Source organism: Staurois parvus, unplaced genomic scaffold (genome assembly GCF_062004578.1).
Source record: "Staurois parvus isolate SC_StPar_1 unplaced genomic scaffold, SC_StPar_1.0 ptg000274l, whole genome shotgun sequence".
In the NCBI taxonomy this organism is placed as follows: domain Eukaryota; kingdom Metazoa; phylum Chordata; class Amphibia; order Anura; family Ranidae; genus Staurois; species Staurois parvus.
Genome location: NW_028318070.1, coordinates 957,480 through 982,730, shown reverse-complemented (window position 1 = coordinate 982,730; position 25,251 = coordinate 957,480). Strand labels below are relative to the sequence as shown.

Genomic DNA, 25,251 nt, shown 5'->3' with positions numbered 1-25,251 from the left:
AATTGTTACCTGTCATGCCATGTCTCAAGGTACCTTTACTGAACTCATTGCACCAACCTGTTTCTCAAGCTCAAGGCAGCTGTATTTATATAGGGGGAGGCAGACACAGCCAACAAGGTGGACTAGAAAGGCAACTCTTATCAAACATTTATAGGTGGTATACACACATAGCTCTGGGATATCTCTTCCCACACATGAAGATAAATACATAGAATGAGGAGAACTGGGTCAGAGAAACACAGACCCAAAGATAAGGGTGTGTGTGGACGGGGAACACCGCGGCTCATTAAATAACATGCAGGAATTCTGGGCTTGGTTTGGCGCCAGTACACAGGCAGACAATGTACTCATTCTGTATTCACAGTGAATACCTAAACATCTCAGCCCTGAAAAGCAGTCCAACTTTCTATTAATTATAGATCTGTCACAATGCGCCCTCTTTATTACCCAGACCCTCTATCTTGTCTGTCATTTGTGATGAGATGGGCCTAGAAAGTCTACTGACCTGAATAACACTGCTGATGTAAAGCAATAATGTGTAAACTGGAATTGTGGGTGCATTCCTATGCATGTGCAAATCGGCTCTTTTTCATTGACCAGTATGGGAAGAAAGGGGATTTAGATACCACCTGTAATATTATCTGCATGGAGTTTGCCAATTCACCCTTTGTATGCCTGGGTTTCCTCCCATAATCCAAAAACACAATGATAGGATACAAGTCATCTGCCCAAATTGCTCACAGTATTTGTAAAAGTGAGGAGGGGACATTGGATATTGAGCTTCAACAGGACAGAGGTATAAATGGATGTGGGGTGAACGCAGGGTTCAACATCTTAGAAAAAGCCTCAGGGAAAATTAAAGTAGTTGTAAAGGCAAAAGGTTTTTTTAACTTTATACATTCTATGCATAAAGGTAAAAAAACTTCTGCATGCAGCTCTCCTTCTAGCCCCCTTATACTAACCTGAGCCCCATCTCAACCAGAGATGTGCACGAGAGCAATGGCTCTCCCCGCTCTCCCTTTTCATTGGCTCAGAGATAGCAGCAGGAGCCAAAGGCAATTACAGCCAGCTAGCGCTGAGCAAACTGTTCGCGCTATATAAATCCTGCATAATAATAATAGAAGGGAGCGGGGGGAGGAGGTGAGCCATGCTCTGTGTGTCTTATAGAGCCAGCGTGGGAGTCCTCACACACCAAGAAGAGAAGAAGCCAGGATCAAAACCATTACACAGAGCAGGTAAGTATAACATGTCTGTTTAAAAAAATGTATATTTATATATATATAAATCTCAAGGTTTACAATCACTTTAAAGAGTATTTCCAGGTATGGATAGTTCATACATAGTGAACTTGGACCAATGTAAATACACACATGCACGCACACACACCTGTGGGATCCCTCTAGAAGCTGAAAATCAGTGTAATAGACACCGCTCCTCCAATCATCTCCACTAGCTTGTGGGTCCTGTGCTGACCAGCTGCATAGTGAAAACAGGAGGTCAGACTCTCAGCATGGGCACCATTCAAAGAATGCTTTACATTTTCTCAATGAATGCAAAACATTTTTCTGATTGGATGAGGTGCAGATCTCAACATCACTGCCCCAGCCTTTCCACCTCCACCAATCAGAAACGCTTCACATTCATTGAGAAAATACAAAGTATTCTCTAAATGGCGCCTGTGCCATGAGAGCAACCTCCCTTCTTTACAATGCATAAGAGCATCTGCTCAGCATGGGACCCTACTACTAGTGATTCCACCTTCTAGAGAAGTGGTCTTTAAACTGTGGCCCTTTGCTTATCTTTATCCAGCCCTTGAGGCCTTACTCCTGCCACTGATAGCAATAATGTGGCATAATTGCTGCCACTGACACCAACAATGGGGCACTAGGTCTTCCTCTAACACCAATGATGGGGCACTATTCCTCCCACCAATACCACCAATGGGGTACCCCACTGATACCATAAAAGAAGCACTATTCCTCCCACAGACACTAACAATGGGGCCTATTCCTCCCACCAATACCAATGATGGGACACTATTCCTCCCACAGACACTAACAATGGGGCCTATTCCTCCCACTAATACCAATGATGGGACACTATTTCTTCCATTGACACCAATAATGGGGCACTATTCCTTTCATTGACACCTAAAGTCTGAAGAACAGTACGCTGGCCCTTTGTCTAGAGGGATCCCACAGGTATGGGATACAGTGCATCCAGAAAGTATCCACAGACCTTAACTTTTGCCACATTTTGTTATGTTACAGCCTTATTCCAAAATGGATTAAATACATTTTTTTCCTCAACATTCTACAAACAATACTCCATAATGACAACATGAAAAGTTTGTTTTGAAAATTTTGCAATTTATTAAAAATAAAAAACAAAAAAAAAAAACACATGTACATATTCACAGCCTTTGCGCAATACTTTGTTGAAGCACCTTTAGCCACCACCATGCTTCACTGTAGGGGATGGTATTGGCCAGGTGGTAAGCAGTGCCTTGTTTCCTCCAGACATGATGCTTGGCGTTCAGGCCAAAGAGTTCAATATTTGTTTAATCAGACCAGAGAGTTTTGTTTCTCATGGACTGAGAGTCCCTCAGGTGCCTTTTGGCAAACTCCATGTGGGCTGCCATTTGCCTTTTACTGAGGAGTGGCTTCCGTCTGGCCACTCTACCATACAGGCCTGATTGGTGGAGTGCTGCAGAGATGGTTGTTCTTCTGGAAGGCTCTCCTCTCTCCACAGAGAAATGCTGGGGCTCTTTCAGAGTGACCATCGGGTGCTTGGTTACCTCCCTGGCTAAGGCCCTCGATCGCTCATTTTGGTTGGACAGCCCGCTCTAGGAAGATTCCTGGTGTTTCCAAACTTCTTCCATTTACGAATGATGGAGGGCACTGCGCTCATTGGGACCTTCAATGCTGCAGACATTTTTCTGTACCCCTCCCCAGATCTGTGCCTTGATTCAATCCTGTCTTGGAGTTCTACAGACAATTGCTTGGACTTCATGGCTTGGTTTGTGTTCTGACATGCACTGTTAACTGTGGGACCTTACATAGTACGGTTTATGCCTTTCCTAGTCATGTTCATTCAACTGAATTTCCCACAGGTGGACTCCAATCAAGTTGTGGAAACATCTCAAGGATGATCAGTGGGAACAGGATGCACCAGAGCTCAATTTTGAGTGTCATGGCAAAGGCTGTGAATACTTATGTACATGGGGGGGGTTTTTTGTTGTTTTTTATATTTTTAATAAATTGCAAAGATTTCAAAATGAACTTCTTTCACGTTGACATTATGGGGTATTGTTTGTAGAATGTTGAGGAAAAATATGAATTTTATCCATTTTGGAATAAGGCTGTAACATAACAAAATGTGGCAAAAGTTAAGCGCTGTGAATACTTTCTGGATGCGCTGTATATACACAGTTATATTGGCCATAGCTGGAAAAATGTAACTTTGTTTAAATTGCAATACTCAAAATTAGTCTTTAAGCCTCTAGTGACTGATCTGCCTCAATTCCTCATCCTATGTTGGAGACATTTATACAGAATTACACCTTTTTTTCATAATCCCAATACCTGTACAAATTAAAAAAACCTGCCAAAATCAGGAGATTGGGGTCTTCATTCTAGCAGTCTCACCTGTACAGAACAGAGGACTGAGTAAGCTACATGGGTAATGCCTGGTCAACTGACAGGCCAAACATGATATGGCAGCTTTCAGCACACACAGGTGTACCTTTAATTTTCTAAGGCCTGTCTAGCTCTGCAAAATAATCAACATGCAATGTAAACACACCATCTGGACTATCCTTCCTCTGCTGTTTATCTGCAGAATTTAGGGTGGGACAGTTGGGCTACACCCCTGGATATCAACCAAAGAAAAGATTGATTTGGAAGCAAGAGAGAACATGGCCCGACACTGAACTGTTTACAGAAAAAATCTGAAATGTGTTATATAATATACACACTGTTCTTACATGGAAAATATAATCGCATGGAATTCCAGTGATTATTAGGCTGACTGATCACACAGTCCATGTAGAATAAAGAACAAAGCTCGGTAAATATTAATACCCCTTTGTTCAGGTTTCCCCTCTAAAGTCATAAAAATATTTTTTCACCCCGAGCTCAGTATTTACACATAAAGTACACAGTGTGCTCTGTGGAGGGCAGAGAGGTAGCTGAAGCCGCCCCAAGGTAGTGCAGTACCAGCTCCAAGTGTTTACAAATAAAAGTAGATTACAGACAAGGTAAAGTGGTTTTATACAGGTGAAACTCGAAAAATTAGAATATCGTGCAAAAGTTCATTTATTTCAGTAATGCAACTTAAAAGGTGAAACTAATATATGAGATAGACTCATTACATGCAAAGCAAGATAGTTCAAGCCGTGATTTGTCATCATTGTGATGATTATGGCTTACAGCTCATGAAATCCACAATCTCAGAAAATGAGAATATTGTGAAAAGGTGCAATATTCTCGGCTCAAAGTGTCCCACTCTAATCAGCTAATTAAGCCATAACACCTGCAAAGGGTTCCTGAGCCTTTAAATGATCTCTCAGTCTGGTTCAGTAGGAATCACAATCATGGGAAAGACTGCTGACCTGACAGTTGTGCAGAAAACCATCATTGACACCCTCCATAAGGAGGGAAAGCCTCAAAAGGTAATTGCAAAAGAAGTTGGATGTTCCCAAAGTGCTGTATCAAAGCACATTAATAGAAAGTTATGTGGAAGGGGAAAGTGTGGAAGAATAAGGTGCACAAGCAGCAGGGATGACCGTAGCCCGGAGAGGATTGTCAGGAAAAGGCCATTCAAAAGTGTTGGGGACTTTCACAAGGAGTGGACTGAAGCTGGAGTCAGTGCATCAAGAGCCACCACACACAGACGGATCCTGGACATGGGCTTCAAATGTCGTATTCCTCTTGTCAAGCCGCTCCTGGACAACAAACAATGTCAGAGGCGTCTTACCTGGGCTAAAGAAAAACAGACCTGGTCTGTTGCTCAGTGGTCCAAAGTCCTCTTTTCTGATGAGAGCAACTTTTGCATCTCATTTGGAAACCAAGGACCCCGAGTATGGAGGAAGAATGGAGAGGCACACACTGGAAGATGCTTGAAGTCCAGTGTGAATTTTCCACAGTCTGTGTTGATTTGTCATCTGCTGGTGTTGGTCCACTGTGCTTCATTAAGTTCAGGGTCAACGCAGCCGTCTACCAGGAGATTTTGGAGCACTTCATGCTTCCTTCCGCAGACGAGCTTTATGGGGATGCTGGCTTCATTTTCCAGCAGGACTTGGCACCTGCCCACACTGCCAAAAGCACCAAAACCTGGTTCAATGACCGTGGGATTACCGTGCTTGATTGGCCAGCAAACTCACCTGACCTGAACCCCATAGAAAATCTATGGGGCATTGCCAAGAGAAATATGAGAGACATGAGACCAAACAATGCAGAAGAGCTGAAGGCCGCTATTGAAGCATCCTGGTCTTCCATAACACCTCAGCAGTGCCACAGTCTGATAGCTTCCATGCCACGCCGCATTGAGGCAGTAATTGCTGCAAAAGGGGCCCAAACCAAGTACTGAGTACATATGCATGCTTATACTTTTCAGAGGTCCGATATTGTTCTATGTACAATCCTTGTTTTATTGATTGCATGTAATATTCTCATTTTCTGAGATTGTGGATTTGGGGTTTTCATGAGCTGTAAGCCATAATCATCACAATGATGACAAATCACGGCTTGAACTATCTTGCTTTGCATGTAATGAGTCTCTCATATATATTAGTTTCACCTGTTAACCACTTACCGACCAGCCACTGTAGAAATACGGCGGCAGGTCGGCACGGCTGGGCAAAAGCACATTTTAAAACACGCATTTGCAAACAGGTAGGGGGCGTGCGCGAGGCGCACCGCCGATCCCGGCCACGAGTGTCAGTCGCTGGGTCACGACCAGTCATTACCGCTTTCTGTCAGTTCCCTGACAGCTCTTGACACGCTGATCAGGAGAGAAGAGTTTATCTCTCCCGATCAGCGTGTTCCGTGCAGTACACACCCCCATCCCCTAGTAAAACACTCCCCTCACACAGTTAATCCTTTCAGTGAATAAAAAAGTTAACCCCTTCTTCCCCAGTGCCACTAGTACAGTGTCAGTGTTTTTTTTTTTTTTTGCACTGATCACTGTTTTGGTGTTACTGGGGATGTCAGTGACCCCAAGTTAGTTCCCCCCCAGTGTCAGAATGTCCGCCGCAGTCCTGCAGTCCTGCCATAAGTCGCTGATTGCCGCCATAAGTCACTGATCGACGCCATAAGTTGCTGATCACCGCCATTATTAGTATTAAAAAAAAAAAAAAATCTGAGTATCTTTCCCGCCATTTGTAAACGCTATAACTTTCACATAAACCAATTAATTTACACATATTGGGGTTTTTTTTTTAGCAAAGACATGTCACAGAATGCATTTTGGCCAAAATTTATGACGAAACTTGATTTTTACAGTACGTTTTATAGCAAAAAGTCCAAAATATTGTTTTTTTTCTCAAAATGATCAGCATTTTTTTTTATAGCGCAAAAAATAAAAAAACCGCACAGGCGATCAAATACCACCGAAAGAAAGCTCTATTTGTGTGAAAAAAAGGACATAAATTTCATTTATGTACCGTATTGCATGACCGCGCAATTGTCCATTAAACTAGCGCAGCGCTGTAGAGCAAAAAAATGGCGTAAATTGCAGTATCTATACCATAGTTTGTAGACGCTATAACTTTCACACAAAGCAATCAATATACACTTATTGGGATTTTTTTTACCAAAAACATGGAGCAGAATACATTTTGGCCTAAACTAACTTTGAGTTTACTATATATTTTTTATAGCGGAAAGTAAAAAATATAGTTTTTCTATAAAAACTTTGGTCTTTTTTTGTTTATACCGTGAAAAATAAAAAAAGCGCACAGGTGATCAAATACCACCAAAAGAAAGCTCTATTTGTGTGAAAAGAAAGGACGTAAATTTCGTTTGGGTGCAGCATTGCATGACCGCGCAATTATCAGTTGAATTAGTGCAGTGCCGAGTAGCAAAAAGAGGCGTGGTCATTAAGGGGGGTAAATCCTCAGGAGGGCAAGTGGTTAAGTTGTATTACTGAAATAAATGAACTTTTGCACGATATTCTAATTTTTCAAGTTTCGCCTATACCTGAAACAAAGATCTGGTATATTGCAGCTTACCAGTCCATAGATATGGTGGCTGCATTAGTTTTCTCTCTTTTTTCTTTATTTTCACCTAATGATCTGGCCAGTAACACACCTCTTTTCTTAGGGTGTTGGCACATACTTAGATCTTCACAATTTTAGAGGGTATTCACAATTGTACCATTTAGAGGAAGCCCTCAGACCTTCTATGTGCACAAAACTGTTTTCAAATTGTGACAGTGAGTTTGGGAAGAAGATCCCCTGCCTGCTGTCACAAAAGAGTGAGGGCTGCTGATGTAGTAACACGTTACACCCTGAATATGGATGTAACATATTATGAAAGGTGAACTTCTCCCTAGGCTTTTCAGAGGAGAGCAGCTCCTGTGAAAAGCCTAGGGAGAAGTTCACCTTTCATAATATGTTACATCCATATTCAGGGTGTAACGTGTTACTACATCAGCAGCCCTCACTCTTTTGTGACAGCAGGCAGGGGATCTTCTTCCCAAACTCACTGTCACAATTTGAAAACAGTTTTGTGAATAGGAGAACTACAAGTACCGTCAACCATTGCAGCTGATGGCTTGTAATTCTCAAGGAACTACCAGGGCGCTGGTGTGTGCAATCCTGGAAAGGGAGAGGTGGCCATGTGCCCAGTGAAAGTTGTAGGATGGTGCACAGTAGTCAGTAAATTTTTCTGAGGGATGTGAAAAAAAACGTTTCTGCCTCTGAAACTTATCTGGTCTACAATCTTAAAGGGTCAGTGTACCCAAACGTGATATTTCAGTCATAAAAGGAACCTGGTGGGCAGACAGCCACTGGCTTTATGTCTTGGATAGCCATTGCAAGCTCTTGCTGCCATAATTCTCAATCCTGTTCCTGTCCATATGGGAGCTTAGGGTATTCTAGCTCCATAATGTAGCAGCAATTCTCAACTAAGGTTCATCTAGGGGTTGCTAGGGGTTCCTTGAGCAATGGGAAATTTCTACCTCTGACATCATTGACCTTTTCAGCTATCTGGAAGAGGGAACTCTTCCCAATGACCCGAAATGGAAGGAATATCCCTCCCAGTGACCATCCCACCAAATCAGCCTCTCTCAACCTTTTCAACACAAAGGAACCCTTGAAATAACTTTCCGGTTTCAGGGAACCCCAGCTACAAATTACTATATCTACAAACAGGGATGCACTTGTGTCGATGCCGAGTATTTTCATGAGTACTCGTAGTCGTGAAAATTCTCCCAATACCCAAACTGATACTTTGCGGTGCGATTTGTGTCAATACAAAATGTATGAGCAAGGGAGAATGTCACCGGCACACCGAGAATTCCTGATGAAGGGGTCCTGCGAGACTCCGAAACGTTGCCTTGCTGTAACTGTAATGTGATCGTTCATTAAAACTTTTGGACCCATATTGGTGATCCTCAGTGTGCTGGTGACATTCTCCCTTGCAGATTCTGTTCCATTCCAGCTGACGATCGCGGCAGCACCCACTTATACACACACAACCATTTTTAACGCAGGAAAGTGTGCATTTGGATTGTACACTTGAATACAAAATGTATGGACACAAATTGCACCGGAAAGAATAGCATGCTATTCTTGTTCAAATTGCAAGCGGTTTTCCCACTGCTCGTGTGTGAACCCAGGTTTGTCATAGCCTGAGTTCACACAGGAGTGGTGCTGGAAACCTCACTGCACCAATCCGATGCTGAGTAGAGAGTGGGAGAGAAGGGCATGTGGGGATGTATTATGCTGGTGTCGGCTATCAGGTAGAGGATGGAGGCAAATACCCCAGATTCTCAGCTGTAGGAGAGGAGAGAAAGCTACAGGGATCTGAAATCCCTGCAGTTATCTCTCCTCTCCTTGCAGGGATGACAGTACAGGCTTGACAGCTTCCGATTAGTCAGCAGTGTGACCGTTCTGACCATTCAGAAGCTGTCTAGCCCATATTGTCATCCTTGCACTGAGAGGAGAAAAAGCTGCATGAATTTTAAATTCCCGCAGCTTTCTCTCCTCCCCTACAGCTGAGAATCTGGAGCATCTGCCTCCATCCTCCAATGGCAAACACCGAGGTATACATCCCCACATGCCCTGCTCTCCCACTCTCCGCTCAGCATGCGATAGGTGCAAATGAAAGATATAAGACTAACATGTCAGAAAAAAAAAATTCAGAAACAAAATCACTGAATTGGAAAAAGGATCACCCCCACCTAAAAATGACTTGTAAACTCAATCAGGTGTAGATAATCATCTTCTCAATGGCACACAAAGCCATTTGACTTTCAAATGTGATTAGTTGTGGTCATTTTGACTAGCTCAGCATGTAAAGAGCACTCCTGGAGCATTTCAGTCCCTGGTAGTGCAACTGAAGCAAACAATCAACTATGGGTGGCAAGGCACTGTCATAAGTTGTGGGCAGGCGTTATCAATGCCTAGAAGCACAGTGAAGTTTATTAATAAGAAGTGGAAGGTATTTGGAACAACACAGACCCTCCCTGGATCAGGAAGTCGCTCCAAACTGGATGAAAGAGCCAGGAGGAAACTGGTCAGAGAGGCTACCAAGAGGCCTACAGCAACTCTGAAGCAGTTGTAGGAATTTATAACAAAGAGTGGTCATTGTGTGCATTTGACAACAATATCACAAACTCTCCACAAATGTGGCTTGTAAAGGAGGGTTGCAAGAAAAAAGCCACTCTTTAAGAAAAGCCACATTCAGTCACCACTGAACCTTGCTAAAACGCACCTTGAAGATTCAGAGGCCACATGGAAAAAGGTGTTATGGTCAGATGTGACTAAAATTTAATTATTTGGAATCAACACTAAACAATATTTCTGGCGGAAATCCAATCCAACTCACCATCCAAATAACACCATTCCTACAGTAAAGCATGGAGGTGGGAATATCCTTTTATGGGGGTTTCTCTGCAGCAGGGACTGGAGCACGTCAGGACAGAAGGAAAAATGGATGGAGCAAAATACTGTCAAATTCTAGAGGAAAATCTGCTGCCCTCTGCCAGAAAGTTGTCAATGGGAAGAAGGTTTACCTTCCAACATGGCAGTGACCCAAGGCACACAGCAACAATGAGCCCACAGTGGTTGAAGGAGAAAAAGGTGAATGTCCTTACATGGCCTAAGCAGAGCCCAGACCTAAACCCCATTGAAAATCTGTAGAATGACTTAAAAACTGCAGTCCACAAATGGTCACCATCAAATTTAAAAGGGTAGTGCACTCTTTTTTATATACTTTTACCTACAGGTAAGCTTATAATAAAGCTGTAGGTAAAACTAATATCTCCTAAACGTGCACCATTTAGGAGGTATTAACTCCTTTTGAGAGTCGTCGCATGCACTCTGAAGGAACAGCATACCCGTGCCATTCCTTCAGAGTACTATGCTGTGGCCCCGGACTCCCATGCACATGCGTCATCGCGGCTCGGCCAGTCAGATGGGCGAAGCTCGCAAACCCAGAAGGAAGACCGGGTGAACGTGGAAGCCCCTGCAGCGGTGACAGTGCGGCGCTGGAGGGCTTCATTCTAAGGCAAGTCCTTCATAATCTGCTAGTATGAGATGCTTTCACTGAACTTGAGCAGTTCTGCAAAGAAGAGCGGGCAAATATTGCAAAGTCTAGATCTAGAAGTTAGTAGAGACATCCCAACAGACTAAAGGCTGGATTTAAAGCAAAAAGTGGTTCAACAAAATACTGACACAAGGGGGTTGATCCTTTTTCCAACTCAGTGATTCTGTTTTTGAATTATATTTTATTTTTTTCTGATATGTTGGTGTTATCTTTCATTTGGAAGTTCTAAGTTGCACTGAGTAAATAAATCTGGATGAAACAAAAACTGTGCCTGTCTTCATTTCAGGCTGCAAAACAACAAAATGTGCTTAAATTTAAAGGAGGTGACTCTTTTCTATACCCACTGTATATGACAGAATATAAGCTGCCAGTAAGACATACACAGACTCTACAAATGCCGTATCTGGAAGATAAAATGATATGGGCACTATTAGAGATGGTTTAGCATATCGTCAGTGTGGATTTAGCATTGAATATAATTCCCTGTCACTCAGTCTCCATATTTGAGTGGGCAGCTTGGTTTTTACACAACTCTTGTATTGTATAAACAGGGTGATGAGACATTTACTAAAAGGAGGAATTTGTTTTCCTGGGATATTCCCAATGAGTCATCACTGTGTGTATATATACCAATATATCTTTGCCATTTCTGTATCTTTACAGTACCTCTGATAATGATAAGACTGAAGGCATTCCCTGTGTCTGTTCTATGGCCAGAATGGAGTGACATATTCATATCCTATACTCACTGAGGATCCCCATGAATAGTAATGAGTGTTTTCTTCTGCAGGCAGCACTCACTACCGCCCTCTAGTGAAGCCCTGAACAGCCTAGTCTCCTCCCGGGATTGTATCAGAGGTATTTATAGCCTTGCAATGTAGAATTCGTTATTATACAGGATTTATGGCGCCAACAGTTTGCTCAGCACTTTACAATATAAAGGGAGACAATACAGCAACAATACAGTTCAATACAAGAGGGTAAGGAGGGCCCTGATCCTGGGAGCTTACAATCTAAGAGGGAGGGTTGTGATTGTTTTTATTTCTGTATTTATAAAGCATCAAATTATATCATACAGGAAGTGTACTTAGAATCACTAATATTTTACCAAACCCTGAAGAAGCTCACTATTCAATGGCTCCTTTACCCTACTGCACAAAAGGGTTCAGATGGATCACATGGCAGTTAACGTAGATGTACAGTTGTGTCCAAAATTATTCAACCCCCAATGCTGTAAAGGGGTTTAGGGACTATAGTGTACATTTGGAATTGTATTCAGAATCAAATCCTACAAGGACGTTGTAACTACCCAAATGCAACTAAAATGACATCAATTGTTTATGTAATACAGTAGTAAATGGTTCTTATGTGGTTTCTTCATTGCCACAATTATTCAACCCCTTAAAGACTACCACTCTGAAGAACAGAGGTTCATACAGGTGCTTTCCATCAGGTATTGAAAACACCTGTGGATGTCACCGAGCAGCAATCAAGCATAATAAGCACCAATTAGGCAGCTTTAAAATGACTGTGATACTCAGCTCCTTCTAGACATTTACTGGTGTGGTTACAAACATGGTGAAGGCAAGAGAATGGTCCAGGAAGACAAGAGAAGAGGTGATTTCTCTTCACAGGAAGGGCAATGGCTATAAGAAGATTGCAAAGATGTTAAACATACCAAGAGACACCTTAGGAAGCATCATTCGCAAATTCAAGGCAAAGGGCACTGTTGAAACGCTACCTGGTCGTGGCAGAAAGAAGATGCTGACTTCGACTGCTGTGCGCTACCTGAAGCGTAGAGTGGAGAGAAGTCCCCGTGTGACTGCTGAGGAACTGAGAAAAGATTTGTCAGATGTGGGTACAGAAGTTTCAGCCCAGACAATAAGACGCACACTGCGTAATGAAGGCCTCCGTGCCAGAACTCCCAGGCGTACCCCCTTGCTGTCTCCAAAGAATAAGAAGAGTCGACTGCAGTATGCCAAAAGCCATGTGGACAAACCACAAAAGTTGTGGGATAGTGTTCTGTGGACTGATGAAACAAAATTAGAACTGTTTGGGCCCATGGATCAACGCTATGTTTGGAGGAGGAAGAACAAGGCCTATGATGAAAAGAACACCTTGCCTACTGTGAAGCATGGTGGAGGGTCAATCATGCTTTGGGGCTGTTTTGCTTCTGCAGGTACAGGGAAGCTTCAGCGTGTGCAAGGTACCATGAATTCTCTTCAGTACCAGGAGATATTGGATGGAAACGTGATGCAGTCCGTCACACACCTGAGGCTTGGGAGACGTTGGACCTTTCAACAGGACAATGATCCCAAGCATACCTCCAAGTCCACTAGAGCATGGTTGCAGAGGAAAGGCTGGAACATTTTGGAGTGGCCATCGCAGTCACCAGACTTAAATCCGATTGAGAACCTCTGGTGGGACTTAAAGAAAGCAGTTGCAGTGCGCAAGCCTAAGAATGTGACTGAACTGGAGGCCTTTGCCCATGAAGAATGGGCGAAGATACCCGTAGATCGCTGCAAGACACTTGTGTCAAGCTATGCTTCACGTTTAAAAGCTGTTATAACTGTAAAAGGATGCTGTACTAAGTACTAAGATTGAATGTCACTTGGGGGTTGAATAAAACTGATAATGCTGTGAGCACAGAAAAGACATTTGTGGTTATTTCATTATAACTGTTATGTTATATTTGTCTGACCTACAAGTGCCTCTTTAATGTAAATGTAAGCAAGATGACTGAATGATCAAAAGCAATGTCAAACTGGCCAAAACACTCAATTTCAGTGGGGGTTGAATAATTTTGGACACAACTGTATATTTTGTGTTGTGGGTAGACACCATGCAAACTCCATGCAGATGGTTTATGCTGAAAGAATGAACCCAGAAAAGATGAATAAAAAAGCATAACATTAAATAAAAAGAAGGGGTGACGACACTGCCCTGGCAAATGTACAGTAAGAGGAATCTACCCAGCAGGAACCCAGAATTTAAAATGGTTGTAAAGGTGGAAGGTTTTGTTACCTTAAAATGGAGTTCCAGCCGTTTTTATGTTATTAAACTTCAGCAGCTACAAAAACTGTAGCTGATGATTTTTAATAAACACACACACTTGCTTGTCCCGGGGTCACCTGCACCATCTTTTCTCCCCTTGTCTCCTCTACAGCGCCGGCATCTCAACTGTGGGCACCAGGCTGACAGCTTGCGGCTTCACAGCCTGGTGCCCACTGCGCATGCGCGAGTTGCACCTCCTGATTGGTCTGGCAGTCTTCTGGGACCCATGAAAGTTCCCAGGAGACTGCAGGAGGGAGGAGGGGGCCGAACTTCCGGCTCACTTCGTCGTGGCGAACTGAGCCTCAAGTGGGAGCGGGTACCTGTCAAAAACAGGTATCTGCTCCCCCCTCCCCGCCAAACGGTGCTAAATATGGCAGTGGGGGGGAAGGAGGCAAATAAGCGGAGCTTCCACTTTTGAGTGGAACTCCGCTTTATTGCATTCTCTGTATGAAGGTAAAAAACCTTCTTTGTGCAGCTTCCTCTTCCCCCCTCCCCATGCTTACCTGAGACCGATCTCAATCCAGTGATGTGCATGAGAGCAGCGTCTCTCTCTGCACTCTCTCTCCTCACAGGACATGCAGGCAGCAGCAGGAGACATTGATTCCTGCTGCTGTCAATCACAGCCCATTTCTTGATTGAGCCGGCACAAGCGTAGGATCAAGTAAAATGGTTTCCCCTCTCCCCTACACAAAATGAGCTATTAACCCTTTTGCAATGTGGATGCAGCCCTACTACAAGTGATTTTTTTTTATTTGCCCAGAGTTGGGCTTTAAAGTGATTGTAAAGGTAATTAAAAAAAAAAAAAAACTAAACATGTCATACTTACCTGTTCTGTGCAGTGGTTTTGCACAGAGCAGCTCTGATCCTCCTCTTCTGGGGTCCCCCGCAGGCACTCGGAAGGGGGAGGAGCCAGAAGCACCAGTGGGGGAGCCCAGAAAAGGAGAGTCAGAGCTGCTATGTGCAAAACCATTGCACATAACAGGTAAGTATGACATGTTTGTTAGTAATAAAAAAAAATATATATATATCCCTTGCAGTAGGGCTGCATCCACATTGCAAGGGTTAATACCCTGTTTCCCCTAAAATAAGACCTACCCTGAAAATAAGACCTAGTGCTATTTTTGGGAATTGCTAAAGTAGAAGACCTACCCCGAAAATAAGACCTAGTTGTGATCAGGGCTTTTTTTCAGCTGGAACATGGCGGAAGTCCATTCCGCCACCTCCGGCACTGGCCATGCGCACACCCATATCTACTGTCTCTTATAAACACAGAAGTGTGGCTGAAGTGACAGCACCATCCGCCCCCACAGAACCTCCCTACCTCTGTACTCACTGTGGGTCAGGGAAGGAACAGATATCTGGGGGTGCAGTATGCAGTGTGTTTAGGGGTGGTGCATCTCCTCCTGCAGTCTAATGCATGGAAGCCGATACCCCAGGGGTGATCACCGGCCAGTGGGGAAGAGGCGGAGCGGTAAGTGCGCTTGGTGCACTGTGTGGGAAGATAGGACCCGAAACGGGAGTTACTATAGAGAGGGGCTGCTGACACCTGTGTTTTGCAAAACTAGCTAACCATATGAGGGAAGTGCAGGGGGAGGGGGGGATGTGCAAAGGTGATGTGTTGCAGAGGTAAATTGAGTTAGGGGAGTTGCAGACAGGATGCATAGGTGAGCTGAGTTGCAGCCCACCTTTGCACCCCCCAGCCACAGCTCAGCTCTGCACCCCCTGGCCACAGCTCAGCACCTCCTGGCCACAGTTTACCTCTGCATTCCCCGTCTGCAACTCACCCCTTCACCCTGTCTGTGGCTCATATCTGCACCCTGTCTGAAACTCACCTGTCAAGTCACCCCTGCAACACCTGACTGCAGCTCACAACTGGCATCAACTGGCCCTCTTCATAGTAACACTCATCCACAACTGCCTGCAGCTCACCTCTGCACCCCCTGTCCACACCTGGACATTTAAAAAAGTAAGACCTACCCCGAAAATCAGACCTAGTGTGTTTTTTTGAGCCAAAAAAAATAGAAGACAGTGTCTTATTTCCAGGGAAACACGGGTAGCTAATTTTTTTTTTAGGGGAGAGGGGAAACAATTTTACTTACCTGATCCTCCGCTCCCCCATGATCCAGATGGACTGTCCCTAGGTGTCCTCATGTCCAGAGCAAGCTACAGACCCTGCTCTGGTCTTAATGACGTCAGAATCCTAGAACGCGAGGGTGCAGAAACTGCAGGAAGGAGCGAAAGATCAAATAAATAAACTGCGAGCATAGCCCAACTGCAAGTGGTGCTTTTTTATTTGCCCAGGGTTGGGCTTTAAAACATGATAGAGGTTCTATACCATTCCCACATCAAAAACTAAATTATTGTGACTGGAATCAGGCTTTATCTGAAGACGTAATCAAGCGTATTTACATGCCCCAATCTCATCCAGTTTATGTGGAACCCTCTGAAGAATACAGTAACCACTCAATTACCCCCCCCCCATCAGAAACAACCTGTGCAGTAAAGAGGAGCAATACTACGAAGTGACCAGCAGGAGGCAGCACTTACCTGCTACTTGAAAGCAGTAAACATGACATTCATGCAGCAAGGCAGATAAGCCAAAAGACATGACATTAATAAGCACATAAAGAAGATGAACTGGAATAGAGGTTTACTCACATTGTACCAGCTCTGGCTCTTCTGTAAAGAGAAAGAAAACATGTTAACATTTCATCTTTTCATTAAAGATACTAACATCATAAGGATTACAGAAAAGAACAAGGATTACAGAAAAACTAGGTCATATAGAAATACACGGCATGAAAATGTTATTACAGACATCACATTGTAAAAAGGCACAACGACTGCCGTACTGCATCTTCCATTGTACCCGATGCTATCATCACATTGGAAGGTCAGCATTATACTTTCACTCTGACACAGAGAACGACATTCATGAATTTACTGATTGAATAAAAGAAGTGTTTACGTCCCCATTAGAATTGTCTTAGTCCACACTCTAACTTACAGACGAGAATCAAAAATAACAAACCTTTTGTTTGACAAAGATGCAGTAATGTAAACGGCTGTGTGTTTGTTCAGTGTCTATTATTACAACTTTGATTAGGACCAGATCATATCTGAGTGTCCATTTGTAGAGAAATCTGATCAATTCTTTAAAGATGATCTTCATCCTAGAAAGAAAAAAATTAAAAGTCAGCAGCCACAAATACTGAAGCTGATGACTTTTAATAAAAGGACCTCTACCTCCGTGGCCCCAGTGACGATGTCCATTTGGACGAAACACGTCGGGATGAGTTTGGCGGTGAAGTCATAACGCCTGCTGGGGTGTTGGAAGCGGTTTATATGATATGCTTTGTTACTGTGCCAGATGTGAGTATATGTCCATTTTTAAATAAAACATACTTTTAACTTAATGCACCAGGAGCAATCCCCTTCCTTTTACATGTGGCTATTCCAGGTAATTCATTTTGGAGTTGTATCTGGTGCATGACGGCGTTATAAGGAGTAAAGAGCGGTATCATTACGGATTGTTCAAGCTGGGTGTTTACAACTGAAGCAGAGCGGGGACCTATCCATCCATCCCTAGAGGGGTTTCTCCCTAAAGCTCTGTCAGTCCTTCTGTAACAGAGGTCTTGGTTTCCAGTAAGAGGCTTAGATATCCCTCTGTGGTGGTATGCACAGTGGTGTGGATTAGAAGCACAAGATCATTGCCGTTGTTGCTAGGGGCACAATTCAGCACATTTGCTTATATCTAACACTTGGTTGTTTCCTTTTACTTTATGAAAATTATTTATGAACCAGGGGCGGACTGACAACTCATGGGGCCCCCGGGCAATAGGGGATCATGGAGCCCCTGTGTCCTTGCCCAAACTCAAAAAAGCCTATGAAAAAGGTACCATGGTCATCTCATGGGGCACTCTACTGACCCCGGGCCCTTGGGCAGCGCCCGAGTTTCCAAATGGTCAGTCCGCTCCTGTTATGAACTTTTATGAATTTTTGCCAATTTGTTTTCATATGTATTTTGATTACAGGAGAGAATTTTTATTTATGAACTTTTTTGATTCACAATTATTTAGGCTCCATTCACACTTGTGCGACTTCAAAATCGTGCGAGTTTCATTGCGACTTTACAGTGCGACTTGATGCAACTTTGACCAAGTATGATTGTGCTGTACAAAGTTGCGCACAAGTCGCATGTATATCATTCAGGTACGACTTTCATGCGATTTTGGAGGGTTTACATTGAAGTCTATGGCTCTCAAGTAGCATGACAGTCAGACCAAAATAGTGCAGAAACTACTTTCAAGTCGCTACAACTTGAAGTTGCACAGATATAAAATGGTACTCATTGGGAAACATGGGGTGCGACTAGTGCACCACAGTGGTTTGGGAAAAAGGACACTTACCCGTCCAGGGATCTAGCATCGTCCACACCCTGATTCTTCACCGGTCTTTAGGTCCCTGACATTTTTAGTGTGGGAAGACAATGGTGACCCCTTGCAGCTTCACAGTGGACTTCCCACTGCACATGCATGAGCTGTGCTGCGCTTTGGGAATGGCCCTGCAGCGGATGTGGGAGCAGGTACCTTTCAAAACTAGATACCTATTCCCCCCCCCCCCCCCCCCCACAAAAAAAAAAAAAAAAAAAAAAGAGCCAAAAGTGAAGTTCCATTCAAATGTTTTCGTTTTAAAAACGGTCGTTTAGTTTTCTATCCATTAGTGGGGTCAAATTGATGTTTGTTTTCACCTACAGCATTGAGAAATGAAATTTAAAAGAGCAGGATGGAAAATTGTTCTCAAGCGAACAAATTTCTAACAGTGAATGTGGTTTTCATTCCGGAGGTTACATTCATTCCAAAATCGAATGTTGAAAACAAAATATTGCAGTACTTTCGAAACACATTTGTCTGGTCATCAAATGTACAAAGAATTTCGAAAATCTACTAGTGTATAGCAAGCCTTAGCATTCTCACAGGTTGAATTGCTGGTGGTTTGTTTTTGCTTTTTTAGGTAAGCAAAATACTTTTTAACTGACATAATGCAACCCCCCCCCCCTCCCCCAGGGGGGAAGTTCTAGGACAGGTGTGACCAACAAAGCCCGGAAATCATTGCTCGATGATTTCTGCAACCAAGCCTGTGCTTGTAAAGCCTTGGGCCTAATTTACTAAAATGTAAAGACCGGGGACGCAAACCTACTTCAAACATCCAATTGTGTGCAGTGTAATTATAAGATTTTTTTTTTTTTATTCTACTTCAAGTCATTGGATGTGAGGTGAACACTTCACCTATCTGCAAACAATGAAGTCTGTTTGGGAGTAACACTGTCACAAGTTGTGACGATATGCAACAAATACCAGTAAAAAAACAAAAAAAAATAAAAAAAACAATTTTAACAGATTAAAAATGAGCTAACTTTGGTAAAAACACTCAGCTGTGCAGTGTTCATCATTCAGTAAAAAGTGTAAAATAAAATGAAAGGGTTAGTTCACCTTATCTGAAGAAATGAACACCTTCTGCACCATGCCCGCTGTACTTCCCTGCCGTAGGTGATGCGCTGTCAGTGTTCAATCAGCAAGTATAAAGGTAAGGGTATATAAAATCCTCATTCTTCTCTCCCTTCATTCTCTAGGACCCTGGTACCCATCCTGCAGCCCTTTGGTATATGATGTGTGGCCCTCAGCAGTCTGTAGTGGGAACATTGATTGGGGTAATAGCATTGATCTCTGCCAGCCTCATGTAACATGTTCCCAGCTCTGTAAAGTCTTCTGCAGCCATCCCCCGCCAACAACGTATCCTGTCCTCACTCTCTGCCCCTCATTTCCTCTATTAGGTCTGTAGTTTCTGACAGTCCTCCCAAGCATTTCATATACATTATGTGTGGCTTTTTGATGACGTCAGGGGCCACATTTGAGGTCCTTTTACCTTATAAGTTGACAACCACTGACTTAGGGCCTCTGGGAAGGATAGCAAGAGCATTTGCTGGCGCTGACCAATCAGAGGCACACAGAGCGATCCCGGCAGCCCTGCCCAGTGAAGGGGGAGAATAGAGGGAACTTTAAATCCCCCAAGTGCTACAGCAGCTGCTCATCACCCATGGGAGGTAAGTACAGTGGGTGTCAGGCTGTTTGCTGGGGGAAGGGGGGAGAAGGGGGAGTAGGGTGTTCACCTTTTCATTTTTTTACGGAAAGGTGAACACTTTAAATAATAATGTAATAAAAGTAAATATATAGATGGTTTCTTTTCCGTTTCGATTAGGTGGGGAAGGGTTAAACCTTCAGTCAGTTTATTTTTGCTACATATATCCTCTTGGGGAGATTTGCCTTCACATTCTGTCCTGGGGACACAACAAGAAATAAGAGGAAATCTCTCTAAAGTGCCAGAAAGTTGTCACCAGAACAATATTGTTATTGGAAGATTTAACCCGTTTGTTCGAAAAATCAGACTTTGCCATCACTTTCTGTCTCACTGGCAATAGTGTCATCAGGACAAATAAATAGGGCGAGTTCACCCAACAGGCACACAGGGCTTTATATACTGAAACTAGGGAGTGCAAAGCAGGGGCGGACTGACAACTCATGGGGCCCCCGGGCAATAGGGGATCATGGGGCCCGTGTCCTTGCCCAAACTCAAAAAAGCCTATGAAAAAAGGTACCAGGGGCATCTCATGGGGCCCCTTACTGACCCCGGGCCCTCGGGCTGTGCCGGAGTTTCTAAATGGTCAGTCCGCCCCTGGTGCAAAGTCTGGTGCAGTTCTACATAGAAACCAATCAGATTCCAGGTTTTATTGTTAAGACTTAATTGAACGTGCTGAAGTTAGAAGCTGATTGGCTACCACGCTCAGCTGCACCAGATTCTCTGAGTGCCCCAGTTTTAGTAAATAAAAACATCAATAAAAATCTGACAGAGGTGCTAACCCTTTTCTACTCTATCCAAAACTAAAACATACACTTTGCCTTTAAATAATAGATCATCTGATCTTCAGAGCGGATTAAGTGGTAAAATCTATGTAAACACATATAATTGTGGTGCTCCAAATGCAAATGAGGAAGATGTGATTAATAAGTAGGTTAGGCGCACAGCTACTGCTAGCGTAACACACTCCCAAGTCATGCAATATAAATCAAACTGAAGCAGCGCACCCCCCCCCCTCCCCCGGCAGGTCTGGAAATGTACTAGGACTGGTCAGCGTGGGGTTAATGTTTACAATGGAGAATGGATGTTCTGAAATAGTACATTTACTTAATGCTGACAATCTGATCAGAAATGGCTGAGTGTGGCTATTTCAGAGTCCTCGGCTCCACATCACGGGGTTCCTGTTCCTGAGGCTGTAATTAGGATGGCGCAGCGCTGGAACGGCACGGGCTGCACACTGTCACTGCATCTCACTGAGACGAGCCGAGAAGAGACCGAATCCCATACACCCAAGCACACTGTATACCAGATCTGCTCATGAGGATGACAGCAAAAGCTATTTATAAACGTCTCCCATACCAAGGAACTGGAAACCCTCCGCTACATTCATCTGGACTAGGTGTTTTTAAATAGAAAATTATACATATTCCCTAAGAGACAAATAGGATGTGAATTTTTGCCTTGTATTCCAAAAGTAGTCATTTACTAAAAAACTGTGTTAAAGCTGCAGTAAATTAGCGTAAATAAATTGCCGCGCTACACCATCATTATTATCAAGATCAATGCATAAATAACAAAAATTATATAAATGAAAACAGCAACAAATAATCAAGTCCCAATAGTAAAATTGTGAATAAAGTCCCAATATTCTGTTATTGTGTAATCAAACACCGCATGTCTTCAAATAAACCACCACCAAGTAATGGTAGGACTCTTACCGGAACAGGGGCGGACTGACAACTCATGGGGCCCCCGGGCAATAGGGGATCATGGGGTCCCTGTGTCCTTGCCCAAACTCAAAAAAGCCTATGAAAAAGATACCAGGGGCATCTCATGGGGCCCCCTACTGACCCCGGGCAGTACCTGAGTTTCCAAATGGTCAGTCCGCCCCTGCACCAACAACAGTCATAAACGCATGACTATAATGGCCTGAAGATGAGTGTCCACCATAACTCTCAGGCAGAGGAAAGATGCTGGACAATCATAATGAGAGGAAAAGGATCTCTTCAGACTATCCCCATCTTATAGGTCTCTCCGATATGTGCATTCCTCAAACCTTTCAAGGTTGGAAACAGGAACAAGTAACCAGAGAGCAATGCACACTTTTTTCTGTTCTGAAGAAAAAGCTGTTTATTTCAACAAGTCCTATCCAGGCTGATTCCACGTAAAAGGTTTCCTCTTCCACCTGTAAGCACAGTGATGCACGATCACATGACAGACATAAGGACACCTGCGTTAATTGCCAAACCCCCCCCCCCCAAAAAAAAAGAATTTCCCCTGCAAAATATTGTCATAATGTGCTACTATGCATCGCATACCAGCACATTCTGAAAGACTTATCCAAGAACGAAGCCCTCCACCAGCGCACTGGCTTCCATTGTCACCCGGTCTTCCTTCTGGGTTTGTGAGCTTTGATTGGTTGAGCCGCGATAACATCACTCCAGTACATGCGTGGGAGTCTTGACCATGGCACAGAGCTCTGAAGGAATGGCACGGGTGCATGCGCTGGTGACGTCAAAAGCTGCAGGGACACTGATTATATACTAAATGGTGCACATTTAAGAGATATTCCTTGTATACAGGGACGGTGCTTCCACTAGGCAAACTAGGCAGCCAACTAGAGCGCACTGCCACCTGGGGGCACCTGGGCACAGCACAGGCCAGCACTCACTCTGTGTGGGACGCTGCCACGTCATGAATGATCCTTCAGCTGAGGGGAGGGGAGGAGCAGCAGAGGAAGATGTCCAGTGTCTGGAGCTACTGCAGCAGCTTTGCTGCTGCTCCTTCCAGTGTTCCTCTCAGACTCAGTGCCTTACCACAAGCCAGCTGGCGGCTGCTGATCACTGTAGATTTCCAGCCTTTCTCTTCCCATTCATCAGCTGAGGCGGAGCTGCGCCTGCCAAGGAAGGCAATTTTTGACTCTGATGTCTTGTGTGTGTGAGTCTGACCCAGCCATCCATCACATGTGCGATGTGTCGGTGAGTGATGACATCATCACGATCCCACAGCCTGCTCTTCTAGTGCCTGCTGGACCTGATCTGTGTTGGTGGTGGTGTGTTGTGTCGGATCTGTCACTGTGTGGGATCGCTCAGTTCAGGTGTTCTCTTTGTGTGTGCATTTCTGCAGCGTCTCCATTGAAGTCTATTAAACCAAAGTGCATCGTTTTGCTTTTAAAAAAAAGTCCCTGACCCTTTCCAAAAGATCACACCAACTGAAAACGCAGATATGTGAACTTCACCCATAGGAAATCATGTTAAATGGACTGTAGTGCATTTCTGCAAAATGCACCACAAAACGCTTAAAAGTGAATCTAGCCTTAGGGCCGGTTCACATGCTGGAAGTCCTCACTACTGCACATAGATAACAGTTTTCTATGTGCCCCATTAGTACTGCAATGCAGCCCAGAGTTGCAGCGCAGCAAGCTGCAATAAAGTGAAGACATGCTACATGTTATCATAGCACACTGGAAGACACTGCGTGTCACTGCACAGGCCTGCGATGCACCCCACTGCTGTGCGGTGACATGTCACTTCAAGTAAAGTTGCCAAAAAAAAGAAAAAAAAGGCAACTGCGTGATGCGCTGAAACACGCATCTCACTGCAGCCAAAATTAACAACCGCCTGCCTACTAAATCACTCTGGTTTAGGCTCCATTCACATATGCGTGTTCCATAAACGCACATTTTGGCTTGTTTTCACAGACTGCATGAAAAATGCACATCTCGCTTTCAGTGCCATTAATTGTAAATTGCACCTAAAAAAACGCGTTTTCACATGCAGCAAATACACTAAACTACCTGGTAAAAAAGGAGCCAAGTGCTACACCTGAAAAAAGTGAGGGAGTTTCTTTGGTGTATTTGTCACACAACAGGATAGCCCATTCAAATGAACGCACTGCCCTATTCATGTCACATGAAGACATGCAAAAAAACAACACAGCAATACAAAGGGCCTAAGTGTGCTGGCAGTGTGAAGGGGCCCTCAGGGGAAATGTATCCGCCCCTCTATAAGCCAACATGCCTCTGTAGGCTGCTTGGGGTAGAGCTGATAAGCCCCTTCTAGTCCTCAATGCAAGCTGTTGGGTTGTAACAGCAATAATGTCCTCCTTACCCAGAAAATGGCTGATGTGCTGATGAATGGAGGGAGTGATCCTTTCATCCACCCATCCCCCATTCATAGATCCCATTTTATTCATAGAAGTTGTAGTATGGCTTGTATGAATGGATCAGCTGGGCAGAAAGGGCGGACCTAGTTGGGCTCTCTTGAGGAGACCCTATGAGAGCTCCTCAGTTCTATCATCAACCCCTGCCACACCAGAAGATTATGGCAGCGATGGTAGGGGGGCATTGGAGGAGGAAGATATCTACTGAACTGGAAGATATAAGCACAAGGGACACATCCCATTGTATTTTTTTTTCCAAGTTAAACTTAAAGTGTTACTAAACCCCGGACCCAGCATTCACTGTATCTGGTCTCCCCGGACCCCACATTCACTGTATCTGGTCTCCCCGGACCCCGCATTCACTGTATCTGGTCTCCCCGGACCCCGCATTCACTATATCCGGTCTCCCCGGACCCCGCATTCACTATATCCGGTCTCCCCGGACCCCGCATTCACTATATCCGGTCTCCCCGGACCCCGCATTCACTATATCCGGTCTCCCCGGACCCCGCACTCACTATATCCGGTCTCCCCGGACCCTGCATTCACTATATCCGGTCTCCCCGGACCCTGCATTCACTATATCCGGTCTCCCCGGACCCTGCATTCACTATATCCGGTCTCCCCGGACCCTGCATTCACTATATCCGGTCTCCCCGGACCCTGCATTCACTATATCTGGTCTCCCCGGACCCTGCACTCACTATATCCACTCTCCCCGGACCCTGCATTCACTGTATCTGGTCTCCCAGGACCCTGCATTCACTATATCTGGTCTCCCCGGACCCCGCATTCACTATATCTGGTCTCCCCGGACCCCGCATTCACTATATCTGGTCTCCCCGGACCCCGCATTCACTATATCTGGTCTCCCCGGACCCTGCATTCACTATATTTGGTCTCCCAGGACCCTGCATTGACTTCATCTGGGCCCCCACAGTATGCAACATAGAAATGCAATTATTTAGTAAATATAAACGGCTAAATAACTTTCTCATAAACAGTATATAGCAGTCTTGTGACTTCTATCAGTGTCCAGCAGAGAAATGGTTAATCTTGTAGGAGGGGGCTTTCATTCTCCCCTGATTGTCCTATGAGGCTGCATGACTCCTGACCCTCTGTCTGGACA

General features: G+C 44.2%; 1 protein-coding gene across 7 annotated transcripts in view; it reads right to left on the bottom strand.

Moving 5' to 3' along the window:
- The window catches only part of GRAMD1B (GRAM domain containing 1B), a 348,949-nt gene that overhangs the window by 62,757 nt on the left and 260,941 nt on the right, over window positions 1-25,251 (bottom strand). For all 7 annotated transcript variants that reach the window (XM_089681630.1, XM_089681631.1, XM_089681638.1 and 4 more), the window contains one exon: window positions 16,485-16,505. In XM_089681630.1, the coding sequence (XP_089537756.1) occupies window positions 16,485-16,505 (21 nt within the window). The remainder of the gene's footprint in view (window positions 1-16,484; window positions 16,506-25,251) is intronic.